Source organism: Oculina patagonica, chromosome 4, assembly GCF_052425735.1.
Source record: "Oculina patagonica isolate OP01 chromosome 4, crgOcupat, whole genome shotgun sequence".
Lineage (NCBI taxonomy): Eukaryota > Metazoa > Cnidaria > Anthozoa > Scleractinia > Oculinidae > Oculina > Oculina patagonica.
In genome coordinates, this window is record NC_135761.1 from 33,317,838 (window position 1) to 33,336,767 (window position 18,930).

Consider the following 18,930-nt stretch of genomic DNA (forward strand, 5'->3'; position numbering starts at 1 on the left):
CAACAATATAAATACTAGGGTTATCAGAAGAGTAAGGCAAGAGGGAAGTCTGGGGAGAAAGTTCTGATGTTAAAACTATGTTGTTTCCATTAGCAACTGGCCCAGTTTCCACAGATGACTTGTAGGATGAACTGAGTTATTTTGCTTCTTTCACTGGGCTGGGTTCATCGGTTTGAACAGCACAGAGTATTGAGCGAAAGACGATTTTTCTAACTTATAAGTGCTGTTAAATCCCTTCAATTATCTTTAAGGAACCATTTGTTCACATTGCCTTAAGGAGCTTAATTTCAATGCTCGGTCGGTTCAGTCGCTCCCTAGGCATTACAATGACTTTAAATGTTACTGATTGTTATGTAATTAATTATTTTTTATAGTAGATAGGATCCAATTTAGTATATAAGTATTAAGCTGTAATTTAGAAATCTATTAGTTTATTAGTATTTTGTAATATTAAGTATAATACACGACCCCACAAGCATTGTGCTTTAAACCCTATCGTGTGTAAATAAAGGTTTTGATGATAATGATGATGATGATGATTGCCATAATGCAACAAATCCGCGTTTGTTATTCAAGTTTCTATTAATCCAGTTGCTAGTACGCCGTGTCTTCAATACCGAATTCAATCTCGGCTTTGGTCTGCCTAGGACTGATACCTGCGGGAGGTGCGACGAGCTGGCTTTAGCAATTAAAGTCAGCTCAGGAGAAGAGAGACAGGAGCTCATACAGGAGCAAAAGGAGCACCAAGTCGAGGCACAAGCTGGTTACAAAAGCAAACATAATCAAAAGGAAGCTGCCACGCAGAGCTGGTCAGGGAAAAAAAGGGTTCTGGGACCACAGAATAAGCCACTTTCAATTGATGCCGTAGACTTAATCACATTTGACTGTGAGCAAAATCTACCAACACTCAATCTTCACCACAGCGATGTATTCTACGCCAGGCAGTTTTGGGTTTATAACTTCGGCATACACGACTGTGTAGCCAATCAGGGCTACATGATGATGTGGGCAGAGAATGTTGCCAAATGTGATTCCTCTGCAGTGGTCTCATGCCTGGATACATTCCTCACAGAATTCAGAAGTGGAGCAAGGTAAAGATTACATCGCAGCAGTTTTATTAAAATAGTTAAGTTTATTTATTAGTCTAAAAAATAGAGTAAAACAATGGACCTAAAAGGATTTAAATATTTTTGTTTTGACTTTTTTCTTCGTTGTGACATATTTTTGCATTGTTAATGTAATTTTTTGTGCCGATTTCGTGGCGATTTGGAGCTTACGAGAGCAGATTTATGAGTTTAAGTTTTCGACTCGACTGCAGAATACCTGTTAACCAATCAAAACTCAGTGATTAAAATATACTATTGATCGTTTTTTAATAACGTTGCACATACAACGACTTTACTGCATAGTGATTGGCTCTATTTTCTATGATATGGTATAAAAATAGTTACCCAAGGCGTCAAACTTCGACATTAAGGAACCCCCTCTGGAATGTTGTAAGGTAGTTACCAAAGCCCCGATTTTATTACTTCCGATATTGAGTTTCATTCGAGCCTTCATTTGTTTTCTTACAGATCGCTGGTTAGCTACTCTGATGGGTGTACCGGTCAAAACAAGAACTATCTATTGGTGAAGTTTTAAGCAGACCTCAAGCAGAAAGTAATCTACAAATTTTTATTTGTTGTTTTCCAGGTTTGAGACATGAAACAAAAAGAATTTTAGAACTGGAATGAGCACCTTAGTATAAAGTACAAGCTAGAGAAGAAGGACACGGATGGTAACTCCTTTAAGCGGATGGACATCACCTGGATGAACTTTGGCTGGTGAGAAAGGCGAGATCCGTCCACCAGAAAGTGTGTTATGGTAGCCCATCCAGACGAAGTGTGGTTCTGGAAAACCTTCAGCACGACTGAACCGTGGCAGCGCCTAAAGATATCACGTTAAGAGGTTGATTCAGACCACCCTCCTCCCCTCTACAACCGTCCTGTTCCGATCAACCCCTACAAAATCAAAGATCTACACAAAATGGCAGACAAGTACGTTCCGGAGCCACAGCGCTCATTCTACAAAACCCTTGTGCCAGAAGAGAGAAACAAAGAGGGTTCAACCGCTGATGGAAACTTATCGCCTTCCATCCTGAATGTTCAAAATGGCTCTTTTAGGAGCCGCCGCCTTTGCAAAAGTCAATGACCAACACAGTAACCTCTGTTATACACTCATTTGAAAAGTTTAAATTCCATTTTACACATTTTCTGCTTTGAAGCTTTGAAGTAGGTTTTTATTACGAGAAATTGATTATCTCCAAGCAAACCTTGGCCGTTTACTGAAGGCTTGTTAGTTTCTTTCTATACACATAAATTTGAATCAAAAACTTGACTTAAGGTGGCAAACATCGGTTTTCAGTATTTTAATACCAAACACTTTGACAACTTTTTATCAATTGCTTTTGTTACGGAACGTTTTTTAGCGAATAGATAGATTTTAAAACAACACAATCTTCTGTTCTGCTAGTGTATATGTTTGAGTTTAATTCAACAGGTTACAGGTTCAACTTGATTGGGTTCGACCAATGATTGGGCATTTGTTTCATACCATGTAAAAGCACAGGTAGCCCAAGCTCCTTAAGGACCCGATCAACATATAGACTAGATATGACATTGCGTAATAACGTTATTATAAGAATTTGTATGGGAATATAACAAACGTTTAAAATAATTCAAAATATAGGGAAAATATCCAATAAAATTACCGATATAATAAAAATATAATATAATTTATCTGGTTATTATATCCTTGATTTCGCATTCCGGTAAAATCAGAAGAAAACTTGATACTTACTTAGAAAACTAGAGATGTTTATGAACAAATTGATACAAAGATTTGCCAGTGTTCGATTGCTCAATATCATCGCGGATGGATTTTTTTGAGCGAAGCGGGACTGCTGTACACAGGCTAATGAGAACAGTCATAAAGTATTTCTATTTCCTTGACTTTCTGTTGTTTACGGTTGTATGGTGCACGGAAACTTGTCCGGTTGTCAGTTTTCAATTTTCACTTCGGCGCGTCGCATGTTAACATTGCAGCACACACAATGATCAGGGATTGACTAATTTGATGTGACTTTCTCACCTTTTATTAGCCAGTAAAAACTTGGGATCTGCAACAGACACGGAGATCAGGATCTATTATTCATCGCGAGAGAAAAAATACTAATTAAATTAGAAAACTATCATTCTCAAAAGTTTGAATAAACTTTTGTTCTAGCTTGCTTTTCCACCATACTCAGTGTATTAAAGGACCTTAAAGCCATAAAGATAACAAAATCAGAGCACTGGAATGTACAGCGCAAGCATTACGAAAAAAAACACATGAACATTTTTTCATTCGTTCGTATGGTACGATGCTTGACAGCTTGTGTGACATATTCCAGACACCACCGAAGTATGCAAATTTACTCTTCCGGTACATGCGATTTATATGCCCGCGCGGGCGGATTGAACACGCCTTCTGGTCTAGCCATGAAAAAATGTCCGAGGAAGCGAGATCGGTATGAGGGCTATAATTCACGACTTCAGGAGCGGGGTATTCTGTGTAAAAACTGTTATTTCAAACTTTCGTTGTAGCTTACATTCAGAGACGAGGACGTTGCTGCGTTCTTGGAGGAGATGGGAGCTTTCCTGGAAGGCCATTTGGCCCTCTAAGACGTGGTAAGTAAAATTCTTCAGTGTCTTTTACTGACATTACCGTAGATGGTAAAGCACAAGCATTGTGCTTTAACACCTTAAAGGTTTTGATGATGATGAGATGGAGATTTGCCGGTTAGGCGAAATGAACAACTTTATCACGATTTTCGGGATTGGAAAATGATGACAAAATAACTTGCAATAGTTATTTTTTTTCTAATAACAAAATGAACTGAAACTTACAGGGCCATCATCATTATCATCACTTTTTTGCTATTGTTTACTATAAATGGTAAAAAAACTGATCCATAAAGCAAATGATAAGTACCTTCTGCATTTGTGTTTTTAAAAACAGGTACCTATACTAATTAATCTACAGGGCAATGCATAATTTCCAAGAGCTACCCACTTATTGATTAGAAATGGCATAAGTAGAAACACACAGGTCTACATAAATTTCTATGCCTATTCGACCTCTTGAAACGAGTGCCAGTTGTGACTATTACCAGTTCCTCCACGTAAAATGTGTTAACAACCAAAACTAGTGTGCATGAACTTGGCAAGTCATCAGGTGTTCGACATATCTCATTAAACCTGATGATGCCAAATGCATCACCATTGGCTAATATAATGTTGTCCCATCTGTCTGCTACTACATTTTAAAAACAAACGCCAGGATTTCTGGGCCGTACATGGCAAGCAGTGATTAACATCACAAAGCTTGGAAGAACAGTGGGAGTATAAGAACAATGCAGTTAATAGTTTATGAGCTTGGATGACCAGTGCTGACCTTCTGATGGTTGGTGCACCTGTGTTGTTCAATTGTTGCAGTTTTAACATGAATTGTCCTGAGACTGTTGGGTAAAACATAACAAAATTTGAATAATGCAGCGATTCAATAAGTTTACAGTCTACCTTGTACAGTACCTTACATAGAGGATTAGGGCATTATAATATACGAAAAGGTAAGCACATCACACTTGCATTGATTTGATATGTTTGTCACCTTTCTTTAGTATTAAGAATATAGTTTTTTTATGATATAGTTAGGAATTCTTATAAGTTTTTATTTTTTACCAAATGTACATAACACAACAAATTCAGCTTATAGCTGCTAGTTGTGATTTTCAATAAACGGTTTATGTAAATCTAAATCTAATCTTAACTGTGTAAGGGCATTACAGTGTTTTTTGTGGTATGGTATAAGTTTGTCAAGTGTCAGAACATTTGAGATTTTAATGTAGCAAAAATGATTTAGTGACTTTTTTAGGCTTTATATCTATAAACGGATGAATTTGAGCCACAGATAGTGTATAAGAAGACAAGTTCTAAGTCAATTAACTTTAAACGTAGAGAGCAAGTTTTGGTTGGGATTGTGGCAAAGCCCGGTACATCAGAGTTCAAAGTCTGTACCTGTTGGCAATTGCCATATGTAAAGAGAACAGGTACCCTTTAAAATAATTTCTGTGTCCCTTGTCAGTGTATTATGTTTGTTTGTCCCTTTTCTGTTTTTTCGTGTTGCTATAAATTTAATATTATTGGACCAGATTAAGGTTTACCACTGACAGTGTGAAAACAAAATTGAAAAAAATAACAAAACGAATAGAGGAAAGAAGTATATCATAGACTTAGTATTTTTTGAAAGAACTCAATGCATTTTGAGTTATTGTTCTCTCTTTAATTGCAAATACAAAAACGATTCTTACAGCACGCAGACACAACAGCCCAGTAAGATATGCCATCTGACTATTTTATTTAAGTTGTTTTTTTCTTCCTGATAAGTTTTCGATGTTAAACTACATAAGTGACAAATTAATTTTGCATTCAAAAACTGTTGTGTTAATCACATAAAGTAGCCAAAGTCAAACATTTGCATAAAATACATGTAAAAGTGGAGATATAAAAACTATGTTAAACTATGCTAAACTATGCTAATAATTAATGTTTATTGTTTGTTTGTTGGTTTGTACAGATTCAACGCTTAATGATTTGTTTCAATCTGTTATTTTGCATAGTTAGCTGCTGTGCATTCTTGGGTTGAAGGAGGACCAGTTCCTGAAATTCAGTCCCTGGCTGAACAATGTTGTTTTGCCAGTTTACAAAAGACTCATGATGGAAGAAAATGGTCCTTCATCCGGTGAAGAATCGGCAGGCGAGGAGCCCATGTATATGAGAAGAGGTTGCTAGGCATAGAAAGACAGAGCATAGAAAGCTGCCATTTATGTTTCTTTAACAATAATTGTTTCAATTACGTAAAATAGTTTTCTAGACTTCAAAAAAAAAAACGTTTCATTACTGTAGCAACAGTAGAAAATCAGCAAGGAAGAACCCATTGAAAAACACATGCTTGATGATGCGTGAATGGCATGGCTGTCCAATTAGACACGCATGATCGCACACTGAACCGATCAAAATCGAAAAACTTATGTATGGTAATTTGATAATCATATTGTCACTTTAACATGTAACTAGCAACTAGAAAGATCTAACATTAAAAAAAACGTCCAATACCTTTTATTTCAAATTACAAACCATATATAGACTGTGATTTTCACACATGGAAGAAAGGAAACAAAGAGAACTTTTTTTCGATACTTCTTTACATGTACCTGTTTTTCCATCAACTGATTCTACAGGTCCAGCAAACCCTGCCGAAACTGCGCCTTATCAGCCTCCAGAATTCTGGCCACTAGTAAACGTTTTAAGAGAAATAATGTACCAGATGAAATGGCGAAAAACGGACAACTGCAATTTACCAAAGGTCGGAGAAGACAGAGACTTTGACAAACGAGTAAGGCTGTACATTGAAAGAAAATGGGGAAACAAAAACCTAAGTGTCACTGCTTAAAATTATAGGTGCAAGAATCTTGTGCCAGACACAACGCTGACGCAAGTCTGATCTGCTACATGTAAAAGTGAAAACAAACTTGGCACTAGAATAGCAAAGGTTATCAAAGCGAAGGCAAATGTCAAATAATAAGTAACAGCCGTCCCAATGAATAGTTTTCTACAAGAAATGGAGTCTTTTAGAGCATAAGTAGGCAAGTAAGTACACATGTAAATAAGTAAGTAAGTAGCTAATTTATTTTCTAGCTTATTTTTTGTATCCTGCCAAATGAATTAATTCGCAGCTCTTCTTATGGAAGACAACGACGAAAGAGATCACATTGAGGAAGGATTTGCCTGTGATGAAGGCAAAAGTGATCCAAAAAGATCCCATATGCTTATTTCGCAACCAAGTGTAGACCTCAACAGATACATCGTGGACAAGTTTCATCCGTCGTCGGCTAAATCTAAGCATGCACCCTTTGAATCAATTGATCTGTCGCTCTACAAGCCCTTCTGCAAGGTGTTTAGAGAAGTGGCATTAATGAGGTCTGACATCGTTTTGAAAGGAATAGCAAACTCAGAAAGCCAAGTCAAGAAAGTTATCGACCTGGTGCAATACTCGCCCAGTCGTAGAAATGCAATGAATACTGTCTGGCTATTACCCACTTTGTTGTTGTGCTTTTTTCACATGTTACAGCAACTGTGGAGGTGGCTTCATGATAAAAGCCACAACATCGGTCAGGCTGATCGTCTGTACATCCTCAGCCTCTTTAAATAAAAAGGCACTGTATTCAGAGTCAGAGAAAGTTTTGGAGGCTTGCTATTCTGAGCTGCTTAATGAAAGGAGGTGTAATCGCTATGCAAATTTTGTACATTACTTTGAAACTCTTTTTGATAAAGAAGCATTTGCACTTTGTTTCTGTGCTGAACTGCCTGTAAGAGGAAATCACACAAACAACTTTGCAGAAGCACAATTCCTTGTTGTTAAAGACACAATCTTGAGGAGAGTGAAGGAGTACAATGTTGTCGGCCAGATTGATTAAGTCTCAATTGACTTTGAAGATCATTATAAAGATAAGCTGTTGTCAGTAGCAGAGGGCAGTTTTGATGGACAGTACAGACAGCGCTTTATGGGTGAAGGCAAAGATGGTGGAACTAGTTTCAAAGTTCCAAATCAAGAGGAGCACAACTGTGATAGGCGCTTCAATGGCCGCCACCCTCCAGAACTCTGGTCATATGAAGGAATTGCAGTTACCAAACAGTGCCACCTCGGCACACATAAAAGACATATTACTTCATAACTTCCAAGACCACATCAGTCGGGATAACAATTCGTTGAAGACAATTTATAGAACTCAGGCGAGAATTTATATGAAAGTAAACAAAGATACCTAACATTTCCTTGTTGAACATAGAAAATTTTTCCACCAAAACGTTTTTGTTATTTCATGAAGTTAACATCTACGTTTTCCTTGCAGATCTGACAACAGCACATCACGGAGCAGATCTGCAAACGCATCTGGAACAGATGTAAGTATACCCTTGAATTCACTAGTTCATTACTTAAAAAAATAACTCCTAGCACTGTAAAGTCAACCCTCGGACCGCGCACCTGTGACCACCATCACCCCCACAGGATGCGCACATGTGACCACCATCACACCCAGAGGGTTGCGCACCAGTGACCACCAGCACCCCAGAGGAGGCACACCTGCAACCATCGGCTATTTAAGAGGAGGTGCAATTACGAGCACCATAAATGATCCAAATCCAGCAGCTATTATTATTCTGTCGCAAGCTGGTTTAAGCAATCTCGAGGTAAGTCTGAGTCGTGTTTGATAAAATTCTGTTAAGTCTAACTTTCTGGTCATAGATATTCTTTTGGTGGTAAAAAGGTACACAAATTAAATAAAAAGTATCATGTAAATCTTTAAACACTAATTACATGGTGGATGTGAACAAATATGATTTAATAGTTCGAAGCAAGAAAATCATATTTCAGATTCGCTTGGAAAGAAGTTTGATCTGACTTTTGTTGATCATATGGTAAGTGTGGTTAAACAGCTGGATTTGCCTCTCATAACATTCCGTTCTAGAATGGTTGACTCCTGTAAAAAAACATTTCGACAGCATCCAAGGTAATTTTCCAAACCAGAGCTTCTTTCTCATTGAACAATGCAAACATGTAAAACATGGGCTGCATATTAAGAAATAAGTTTAAAACATGAGCTAGGACAAAAATTGTGGACTATGGGCTCCCTTACCTGGTTATAAAAATAGCCAAGCTTTCTTTCAAATATTTTGGAAAAATATGATATGATATGATATTGCTGGCGAAGTAGTATCTTCTCTTGGAAGGAAATTTGAACTGACCTTTGTTGGTACTGACTTTTATGAACATACATGTATGGTTAGTGTAGTGAAAAAGTTGGATTTGCCTCTCATAATTTTCTGTTCTTGGATGGTTGATCCTCGTTACAAACCATTGCAATTTTACCAGCCACAGCCTTTTTCTCATTTGAAACATGTAAACTTAGTGTATTCAGATAAGTCACTTCATCTATGCATCGGTGAGAAAAAACAATTGTCAAACAAGCTTTGTGTTTTAACAGACGAAAACAAGAAACATGGCGAGGAACAGACAGGAAAAGAAAAAATAACAAACGCCAGAAAAGAAAAAAGAGGAGATGCCAGAAAACAAATACCTTAGCCAATCCAAAGCGTGGATGAAAGTGACATTGTTGAAGAAATAAATACCAATCTGCATAGGAACAAGAAAAGTTAGACTGACAGTGTAAAATAAATACCTGATGAAGGAATGTTAACTGGTGAAAAGCATTCAGGAAAGACGCAACCTAAATGCGTAAATGCAAAACTTTCATGCAAATACTTCAGCCAATCCAAAGCCTAGATGAAAAGACAATCCAATTCGGGATGCTCACATTGAAGTTTCTTTTATGTTGTGCTAAGATGTTTTCAAAAGAGCGCCTGCTTACCTTGAAGTTCGTTTTATAGTGCAGTAATTCGAAAACATTCAGTTTCATTGCAAAAAATCTCCTAAGTTGTATGACGCAGGACATAAAGGACCGAATAGAAAAAAATTAAAAAATTTCAACAAATATGTTGACGACGTCTCAATGGATGTTCTTGAATGCAACAATAGTATGAGGCAATTACATTTCAAACTGCATTGGTTGTTCTTTGCTCACTTGTTCGCCAATACAGACAAAAGGTATCATAATGGGAAAACCAAAAAAATGGCAGCAACGTTTTAAAAAAAGGGTTAAGGATCAGCTTCACCGAGGACAAGTTTGTTGTTTGGAAATCTGGTGAATCACTTCAAATCAATTCACAAATGCTATACGATATGCAGCACCACCACCACCTTCACAAGCTATTTCACTCCAGTCTTTGGCACGTAAGAACTCAGCCAGCACGCCACAGACTTGCAGACGAAATTGACCATGTCACAAAACGCTAACTCTGAGCACAAGGATCCCTCTCTCAATCAGTGTATTAATCATTTCTGTGTTGTATTGCTTTGCAGGTGCTATACAATGCAACGTTTGCCCTGTTGGCTTTACCAAGACAAGAATCAGGACATACACTAGAGTATTAGAAAATGATGGCTCAGCCTTATCCACACTTGAGTAGCGAGGGACGAGGTATATTTTAAGGCGCTTTTCTTTTCTGGTGACCGGGCTTCTGATCTAGCAAACGTCAAAACTGCGGAGATTCTCCATCTCCAAATTCTGGTCTCTTGTTTACCCATTTATGGTCGTCGACCCAACAACTGGCGTCCACACACAAGAAATAAAGTCTTGTTGGAACAATCTAAAATTGGAAAAGAATACATGAATGGGAAAATGAGAGATGAAAGAATGTGGCACCAATGGAGAGGGGGATCGCACCGGCAGATCTTGCAAAACCAGATTAATCTTGATGTAATTAATGGATAATTAATAAAAATAGTTTTTATAGATTTTGGTCGGGCGATGTTATGCACTACGATTGCACTGCATCGTGGTCAAAAATAAATATTAGCTTATTAACATTGAGATGCGGTCGAGTGAACATCTTGCAAGTACTTAGGCTTGAGTCAGATAACTGAATGCTCAATGGCCATCAACTGACTTTATCCATTTCTTTGCCAATTCGGTAGAAAGGTAAACCTCCAGGGTATTTCCAATCAAACTGCAGCTATTGATGCCTCTTGCTGGATACATAAAGCTTGGAATGTGTCAGTATCTTTACATGGCAATAGAGAAAGGTGAGATTATTTGTTGAACAATGCAAACATTATCCAATCTTTTTGTCAGGGTTGAGAACATTTTCCAAGTATATCTATGTGCAGTCGTAAATGCTGAGAGAAAGCCAATTGTTGTGTCTAGAAGTCTATTATTATTAAGAAATCAGGAACTACATAGATGGTGATCTCTTAACTCACATCCCTCGTAACTTTTTTAAAGAAAAGAGGACTACGAAGAAGGCCAGAGTTGCCACCTTGCTACAAGTGGCTGAGCTGCAGAGCCAAGGGATAACCGTGGATGGTATGCACTATACTGTTACATGGTAGGTTCATATTCATGTACACTTGCCATTTTCCAAATTTTAGAATTGTTTGATTACCTCTGGTACACACGCTTGACCTTTTCCGTACATGCTCTTGACTCTCTTTTAGTTAAATATGTCATGGCAAGAACAATCAAAAATGGTAAGAGGCCATCAATTCAATTCAGTAGTACAGCGGAAACGTATTGTATGCTGTATTTGTGGTTTATTAAACTAGTTAAAATTCCAATTTAGCTCACATTCAAAGATCTTGACTTTTGCCGACTTTTTAGAAGAAATGGGGAACTACCTTGAGGGACACCTCGATCAGCTGGATGCTATAAGATTTGACTGGTGTTAACTTGGGATTTTTCTTTAAGCAAACAAAAAAGGTCCTTTGCTAGGAATTTGGCTGAGCCTCTGAGAATCTGTCTAAACTGCAGCTCAAATGAAGTTCAAAACGAAGAGTATTTTTGTACTTAAATATACCGGTAGTAGATATAATACAATTAGAAAATGTCTAATAGACGATATTGTTCTGATTTTAGTTCTTTAGATGTCAATCCCAAAATTATATTTCTCTTTAATGATGTAGATGCTTTTCTCTGAAAAAAATTAGGGTACTTCATTCATGAAGCTTTTACACTAAGAAATTAATCGACAGTTGCAACAATTGTTAATTAATTAACTTTAATTTTACCTTTACATATCTTTAGATGTATTCCGTATTATTATTTGTTTTTTATCTTTCCTATACTTTTGCAATACCGCTTGTAACTGGAATGCAAATAAAGTGTTGCTGTTGTTGTTGTGTTCGCAAAATTATTCTAGTGCAGCAAAGCTTTCTCGATCTTGCAGATTGAGTAACAGAAATTGATATCGGATGGTCAGAAGTAAGCGATGACTATGAAAAATCGAAAGAGCCTTAGTTTTGGCTCAGCAATGCCAATTTCAAATACAGGAAAATTAAAAACTGCTTCATGCCTCCTGGCACTTCGCAATTCAATCTAATGTGCTCACATTTAAGCCTTATAAACGTTTAATTATATTTTTGCTCTCCTTTTCTGATTAGGCCATCAGAAGAGAATGAATTTGTTCGCTGGTAGGTAGTGATTTCTGTTGTTTCTGTAGCTGAAGTATACAAACTTAATCCTTGTTTTACGGTAGCGAGAAGCCATTCTGTGATGACTTTTAAAAATCTTGTTTGTCACCTTTTAGGGACGTGCTGGCTGCACGTTTAGCCCACAGCCCACAGTCAGAGACCTTAGGAGTACTGGTGAAAATTTGTTTGGAATTCTACTATCTGGAGTGTTCTTATATAAAGATTGTGGTTACAACGGTAAATAACCAGCGGCGTTGGCTTCCCAGGTTGGGCGAGTGAAAAAGCACCACCACAACAAATGTTTTCAAGTCCAAATGCGACCGATATCACTTGAAAAACTTTCGATTTTTAAGCAATTTTCACAACCGTATAAAATTTCTCACCAGCTTAAACATTCCACAGGCACGCAGACACAGAAGTGACAGGAAGGGAATGATGGACATGGCCAGACAAATAATTTTGTAAATAAATCTGAATCCTTTTAAACTTCTTCAAGAATAGTTATTGCAATTATTGCAATTGCAGCCGCAAATCAGTGCCCTTGCTCTTTTTCAGGATAGACTTACTGTGAAGGATAATGTTTTCACCAGTCATTTATCTGCGCACAATTCTTGAGAAAAAGTCATAATATGCGCCCTGCAAAAATTAGAAAAAGGGTGATCGTTCAAATGGCTGACACATGTCAGCATTTTGAAAAACTAAAAGGAATCTAGCCGTATTGTCTTCACTATTTGTGAAAATGCCGCCGCAAAACAAAATTTGAGTTTGATTGTTTTTCTTTAACTACAGTTTGTGATAACAGTTAATTTAAAATATTTTTAAAGGCTTATTAGAAGGTTTACAGTTTTTGATAATAGTTAGCTACTTGGCAGTGTACATGATGACACTGCAATGTCAAATTTATAATAGATAGTTAAAAGACGATTCTTTACAAAATGTCTGTATTAGTTAACTATTTTGGATCACAATGTGGGGAACTTACTAGGGAGTAACTTTGACATACCATTTAAAAACAATTTAAAACTGAATGTTGAATGTCAACAAGAGAGCTTTGAGGCTAGAATTGTCGATACCAATCAAGCATGTGACATATGTTTGCACTAAGCAATATGCTCGGCTTTTGAACCTCAGGTACGCCACCATCAAGTACCATCACCGGTCCTACACTCCTGATTACTTGGTCAGAGGGATGCTAGACTTTGGGGTGAACTTTGCTACCTTTCAACCAATAAAAAACAGTCTGCAATCTAAAATAAAATTACAAATCTTTACTATTGGGAAACGATTTTGGACAAAGCATTAACTATGCAAGTATATTGTGTAAAAATGGTTAATAATTAGAGCTACATTTTAAATGTGCTATACAATTTTTTTAACAAGGCATTAGGCTGAATACCAGTTTAAACTCTATAACAATGTTACAGTTGCCTTTTGGCAGAAATTTAGAACCTATTACAAACCTGATTAGCTTAAATTTGTGTTAATAGCCCTTCATCTAAAAACCTTCTTATAATAGGTTCTTACTCATGCTTTTTTAATGTGGGACCCTATTTTGCTTTAAGTCTATGTATTTAGTGACAACTCTTGTGACAACTTGTTATTTAATTTTGAAAACAGGAAGTATACGACTGGATTAGGGGCAAGGAGGATCTCCCTCTATTTTTCACAATACATATCGAGGGACGAGTAGTACTCAGCCTCTATTTTTTACTCTTCATATTGAGGGAAGAGTCATACTATTAAAGGATGAAATAACCAAGGAGGGGACGCATGACCTAACCGGACAGGTATGTAAAAAATCAAAAGCAATCTATCAAAATTATTGATCTTAGAAAGGAATGTGGAGAACTTACTAGGGAGTAACTTTTACTTACTGCTTAAAAACAATGAAAACTGAATGCTGACTGTCAATGAGAGAGTTTTGAGACTGGAATTATCAATACAAATCAAGCATGTGGCATATGTTTGCACTCAGCAACACGCTCGGCTTTTGAACCTCAGGTACGGCCACCATCAGGTACGACCACCGGTCCTACACTCCTGATTACTTGGTCAGAGGGATGCTAGACTTTGGGGTGAACTTTGCCAGCTTTCAACAAATAGACACAGTCACCCTAGAAGCCTTAAAAACAGTCTGCAAAGCAGCTGGCATGCAAAGGAAGGGACTTTAGATCAAGAAGATGACGAAGTGATGATAGTAGCCTAATTAGCCTTCCCTTATTTATAAAAGGTGAGAAATGGACCTGATTATTACAACAAAAGCAAAAGACAATAGCCAGTTTATCACACATACTCTTTTTGTTGTCACAATCAGTTTGTCATTAGCGTGCGAAAAGGGCAATATGCGAAGTTTTCTGTTGAGTTTATTGACCACAAGAAAAAGGTAAAAAATTGTCTTGTTGAAATATCGTGACCTTTTTCCACTCGCAAAAGCTGCCGAGATAACCATGTTAGATTACCGTGCTGAGATGTTAAATGAAGCGAAAAAAAGGATGTACGAAAGAGAAAATGGTCGCAGATTTCCGTAATGTTTGTACTGATCATTCCAGTGTCTTGATTAAGTTTTGCGTACGTTGTTGTTTATCAGCCACGACCACAAGTAAAGCTGATAAAATACTGACCATTCAACGCAAGCTAGAACAGTAGTTAATTCAAACTTTTGACAAGGGATAGTTTTATAATTTAATCAATAATTTCTTTGCTGGCAATGAATAGATCCTTATCTCCGGGTTTCACTGTTGGAGATCTCAGGTTTTTACTAATAAAAAGTGCAACAAAAGTGCTAAGTGCTAATAAAAAGTGCGAAACAGGAACAACTCTGGTTTTAGTAGACTTCACGGCATAGCAGTTTCAGTCACAGCAAATCGAACCTTACGGAGAGATTAATGAGCGACCTATCAGAATCAATCAGCATGTTTTTCCCCAGCCTGAATGCAGCAAAGTGCAAGTAGAGATTTGCAGAGATGCTCTTGGACAAAACAAAACCTATCATACGCCGCACAGTCTGCAACAACAGCAAACTTTGACGAAGGAGCTGCTCCACGATTTGACTTTTATTTAAACTTCAATGTTCTGCACTGAGTCATCTTTTTGTTTGCACCGTAAAATTTCAGTTCTGCACCAGCCACAACGATCTGCCACCACTGCAATAAGTATTATGATTTAGCTGAAATTGACTGGCCAGCACAGCTTAACTGCACCCTTTTTCCTGAACCACCTCAACTTTGTTTAAAGTCACCATCCTCTACGCCATCATCCACCACGCCAAAATCATCCAGCGGCACGCCGATCACCACCACATCCACCACACCACAAGTCATTTCATCGACCACATCCACCACGCGGCGACCAACATCCAATACTCCACAAAATCACCCACCACGCCACCCCGTCACTCCTCAAGATTTATTATTTTTATTAGCGACTTTGTTCCAAGACTCATTTTTTATTTGACAATTGTGTTCGGTTTAATTATTAATGTTGTTTTATTGCTTTTTTTGCTTTTTATAATTTACTTTTTCTGGCTCAGGTTCAGGGGTCGCTCAAACGGTCAAGAACGAGCTGACATACCGTTGCCCGAGCGATTGGGACCGTTGCCTCCTGTTCCTGAGCGTTAAGGAACATTTTATTCATTTTTTCGTTTTTAAACTTTCATGTGTAGTTTGTTTGTTTTTTGTTTTGCTGTAGATTTTGCATAAATATAAGTAGCGTACGGTAGCTTGTAAGAGATACTGCAAGATTTTCGCCTTTTATTCAAGCTTCAGTGTTCACCTCTCAGCCTTCCTTTTTGTCTGCACTTCACATTTTGAGTTTTGCAACCATGATATTCCACCACTTCTGCCATGCTGTTCTGTTTGCCTTCATATTTACTCACACTGTGTTAAGTACTTTGTTTTAGCTGAAATGGACTGGCCATCGCATTTAAACTGCATGCTCTTCCCTGAACCACCACAACTAACGGAAAGATTGACCATCGTTGTAACTTTAGTGTCAAAATGTTTCTTTACGTCTTTCTTATTTTTGCTACCGCAGCACAGGCAAGTGCCAGGCAAGGCCAAACTCACTGCGCAACCAAACAGCCACAATCATGCAGCGAGGTGCAAGTGGACATCTGCAGAGATGCTCTAGGCTCGGCACATAACGCAAGCTACTGTACGCTTCATACGCTGGCACAGCAGAGGGTTTTAACAGCAGAGTTACTACAAGATTTTTGTGTTTTATTTAAGCTTCAATGTTCACCATTCATTCGTTTTTTCTAGGTTTTGTAAGTACTGTTGTGTTTTTGTTGTGTCTTTTGTTTTAGACAATTATGTTTTGTTAATTTCTATTCCTTTTTATTACAGGCCTTATGTTCGCAATCACTGTTTGTAAGTACTGTTGTGTTTTTGTTTTGTCTTTTGTTTTAGACAATTGTTTTGTTCATTTCTATGTGTTTTTTTTATTTCAGGCTTTATGTTCCCAATCAGTGTTTCACTCCCACATTCTACACTACACTAAACTTATTCTATACACTACATCATATTCTCAGTGTATTCTTCCAAAATATTAATCCATTCACCACAGCCTTTAGTTTTGTTTCGTTAGCACCACTTGTTCTTGTCATTTTGGTGTTTGAATGTTTCTTTTTGCGCTACGCATTTGGTTTTTATCAAGCACCTTTCACAAACACAATTTCTTTCGCATTTCAAGACATTTCTCCTGCTGATCTTTCGCCACCACTGACACCTCCGCCACTGCCACCTAAAAAGAAGACTCAACCTATTTATCAGAACACTGGACACTCAATGCTTTACGCAGTATCAGGCGTTTGACATTCCTGCTGACATTATTTATTTTAACATTTTTAAATTCTATTAAATTTCTATTAGTTACAGCTCATTTTCTGGTTCATTAATTTCAATTTTCTAATTTTCGAATTTTCGCTTGCTTTTCTAGTTTCCGCTTGCTACTCAATGTTTACCTTAAAACCCCAAAGGTTGCGCCATAGTATTGGTCGGGGGTACACGGTCCCAAATTTTTCTCAAAGTGGTTTTTGGGGGTTACGTGTCCGGCTTTGGTGCATATTGTTAGTAATAAAAATGTCTTTGACCAACATGCCTACGTGTCTGTTTACTGTATTGGGTGTGGTAGTAAATGCAAAATTCAAACTTTTGGTTCTTCGTCCTACGTAGGTATTGACATGAAGATAGTGCTGGTTTTCATCTTCTTTTGGTCTCAGACAAAGCGGAAACAAAGAACATGACGATTAACAACCGAACCGAACCTTATATATTTATAGCGGCGTTTTGTTCATGTGTCTTTTGTCCTATATTTTTTACTTTTTGGGGAAATTTTTTAGGTCAATTGGTGCATTCGTAAAACGTGACAGTTTGTCTTGACAAATTTGAAATCCAGACACATAGAAGTGTGGGGCGATTTTCCAAGTGCAGTGCAATTATTTTTTACCTTCAACAATCGAAAATCATGGAGGAAAATAAGGGGAGCAGCGAGAAAGAAAAGGCGCAAAGAGGATTGAGTGGAGAGATGAGGCTTGTGACATTGCAACTCCCAAATGGAGAAACACGAAACTTTTATGGTAAGGATTTGAGATGGAGGTCTTATGAGACTTATAATCAGATTAAAGCTGTTTATTACTTTACGATTTAATATAATAAGTGTGTTTCTATTTCCAATAAGATTTCAATTATTTATATTTTAGTTGTCCGTCCGACAAGAGAGAGGAGAGAAGAATACCTGACAAGTAAAACTCCAAAGCTCAACCACCATGTGGCGTGAACAGTAAGTAGGTTTATTCATTGGCCAGATTTAAGGTAGTTAAATTACTGAAGAATCTCGAACAGTCATGTTTTTGGACCCTTATACAAATGTTTATTAATTATTTGTGAACAGAGATGGCTTTATTTTATGATGCGAGGGTCTCGTTGAAGAAAATGGTGAAGTAGTGGGTTTTACGATTTCAGCAAAACCCAAGCAGCATCCCAACACTGACTTGGCAAGAGAATGGTATGCAAATCAGGCTATGTTCTTTTTACTCTACCCAGTTTTGGGCGCTTTTTTTTACTCCAAATTTGGAAACTACATGCATTACGTTTTGATTGTCACATCATTCTTTCCATTCTCTGGGATAACTACTTTTTATTTTATTATTTTTTTGCTTTTTAACAAATCGAAACAAGTACAAAACGCTTTACTTTCCTGTAATATGATATTTCAGCTTCTGAAGTAATAAATGTTACTGAGAGACATGATACATGTAATAACAATGGGAATATTTTTTGGCCTTGACATTTCTGCTGTTACTTGTATTGGGAGGCACTAGGATGGCATTCCATTACAAGCTATTAAACGAAATAATGGGTGGCGTTCCACCAACACTGGCTGTAGAGGACCCAGTTTCTGGCAAATCTGCAGCAGGAGTGTATTGGAGGTATGTTTTTTTTTTTACTTTACTTTCTTATATGGTGACATTTAATTTATACAACACTTTCTGTCTATTTTTGACAACTTGATGAGATCTAAGTTGAAAAAGATAACTTATTGAAAAATGGGCAACATACACTGAGCTGGTCATAACACAGCATGAAAACAGAAATGTACGCATTTTTACCGCTTGTGCAAAGATTCATAACCCACAGATTGTTTAGTATCTGTTTCCAGAATTAGCTGAATCATCATGACTGAAATGTCAGTAACCCCAATTGTGATTAAAAGTGTCAAACATTCAATATTGTAAATTAATAAATATTTGATGTGTAAACAATTTTT

At 37.3% G+C, this 18,930-nt stretch overlaps 1 protein-coding gene and 1 pseudogene across 3 annotated transcripts; both read left to right on the top strand.

Annotated features, from left to right (window-relative positions):
- Nucleotides 1-6,822: 6,822 nt before the first annotated feature.
- LOC144648354 (uncharacterized) lies at nt 6,823-10,168 on the top strand (annotated as a pseudogene).
- Nucleotides 10,169-10,733: 565 nt separating this feature from the next.
- LOC144652325 (uncharacterized) lies at nt 10,734-18,183 on the top strand. Of its 3 annotated transcripts, XR_013570473.1 has the most exons (7): nt 10,734-10,782; nt 10,982-11,084; nt 12,136-12,165; nt 12,282-12,339; nt 13,783-13,952; nt 17,864-17,943; nt 18,055-18,183. XR_013570473.1 is itself a non-coding variant. In XM_078512379.1 (6 exons), the coding sequence occupies exons 1-5, from the start codon at nt 10,749-10,751 to the stop codon at nt 13,906-13,908; spliced, it is 351 nt and encodes a 116-aa protein (XP_078368505.1). In that variant the 5' UTR covers nt 10,734-10,748; the 3' UTR covers nt 13,909-13,952; nt 14,167-14,238. The 3 variants fall into 3 exon arrangements, 2 of the variants coding, with proteins under 2 accessions (XP_078368505.1, XP_078368504.1); XM_078512379.1 differs by lacking the exons at nt 17,864-17,943; nt 18,055-18,183 and adding an exon at nt 14,167-14,238; XM_078512378.1 differs by lacking the exons at nt 17,864-17,943; nt 18,055-18,183 and having other exon boundaries at nt 13,783-14,166.
- Nucleotides 18,184-18,930: the final 747 nt, after the last annotated feature.

Bases quoted from the DNA above. Each gene is read 5' to 3' on its own strand.
- LOC144652325 (XM_078512379.1), top strand. From the start codon at position 10,749: ATGTGTCAGTATCTTTACATGGCAATAGAGAAAG. The intron at 10,783-10,981 runs GTGAGATTATTT...ACTTTTTTAAAG, and splicing joins TTACATGGCAATAGAGAAAG to AAAAGAGGACTACGAAGAAG. The intron at 12,340-13,782 runs GTGAAAATTTGT...TTTTGAAAACAG, and splicing joins CAGAGACCTTAGGAGTACTG to GAAGTATACGACTGGATTAG.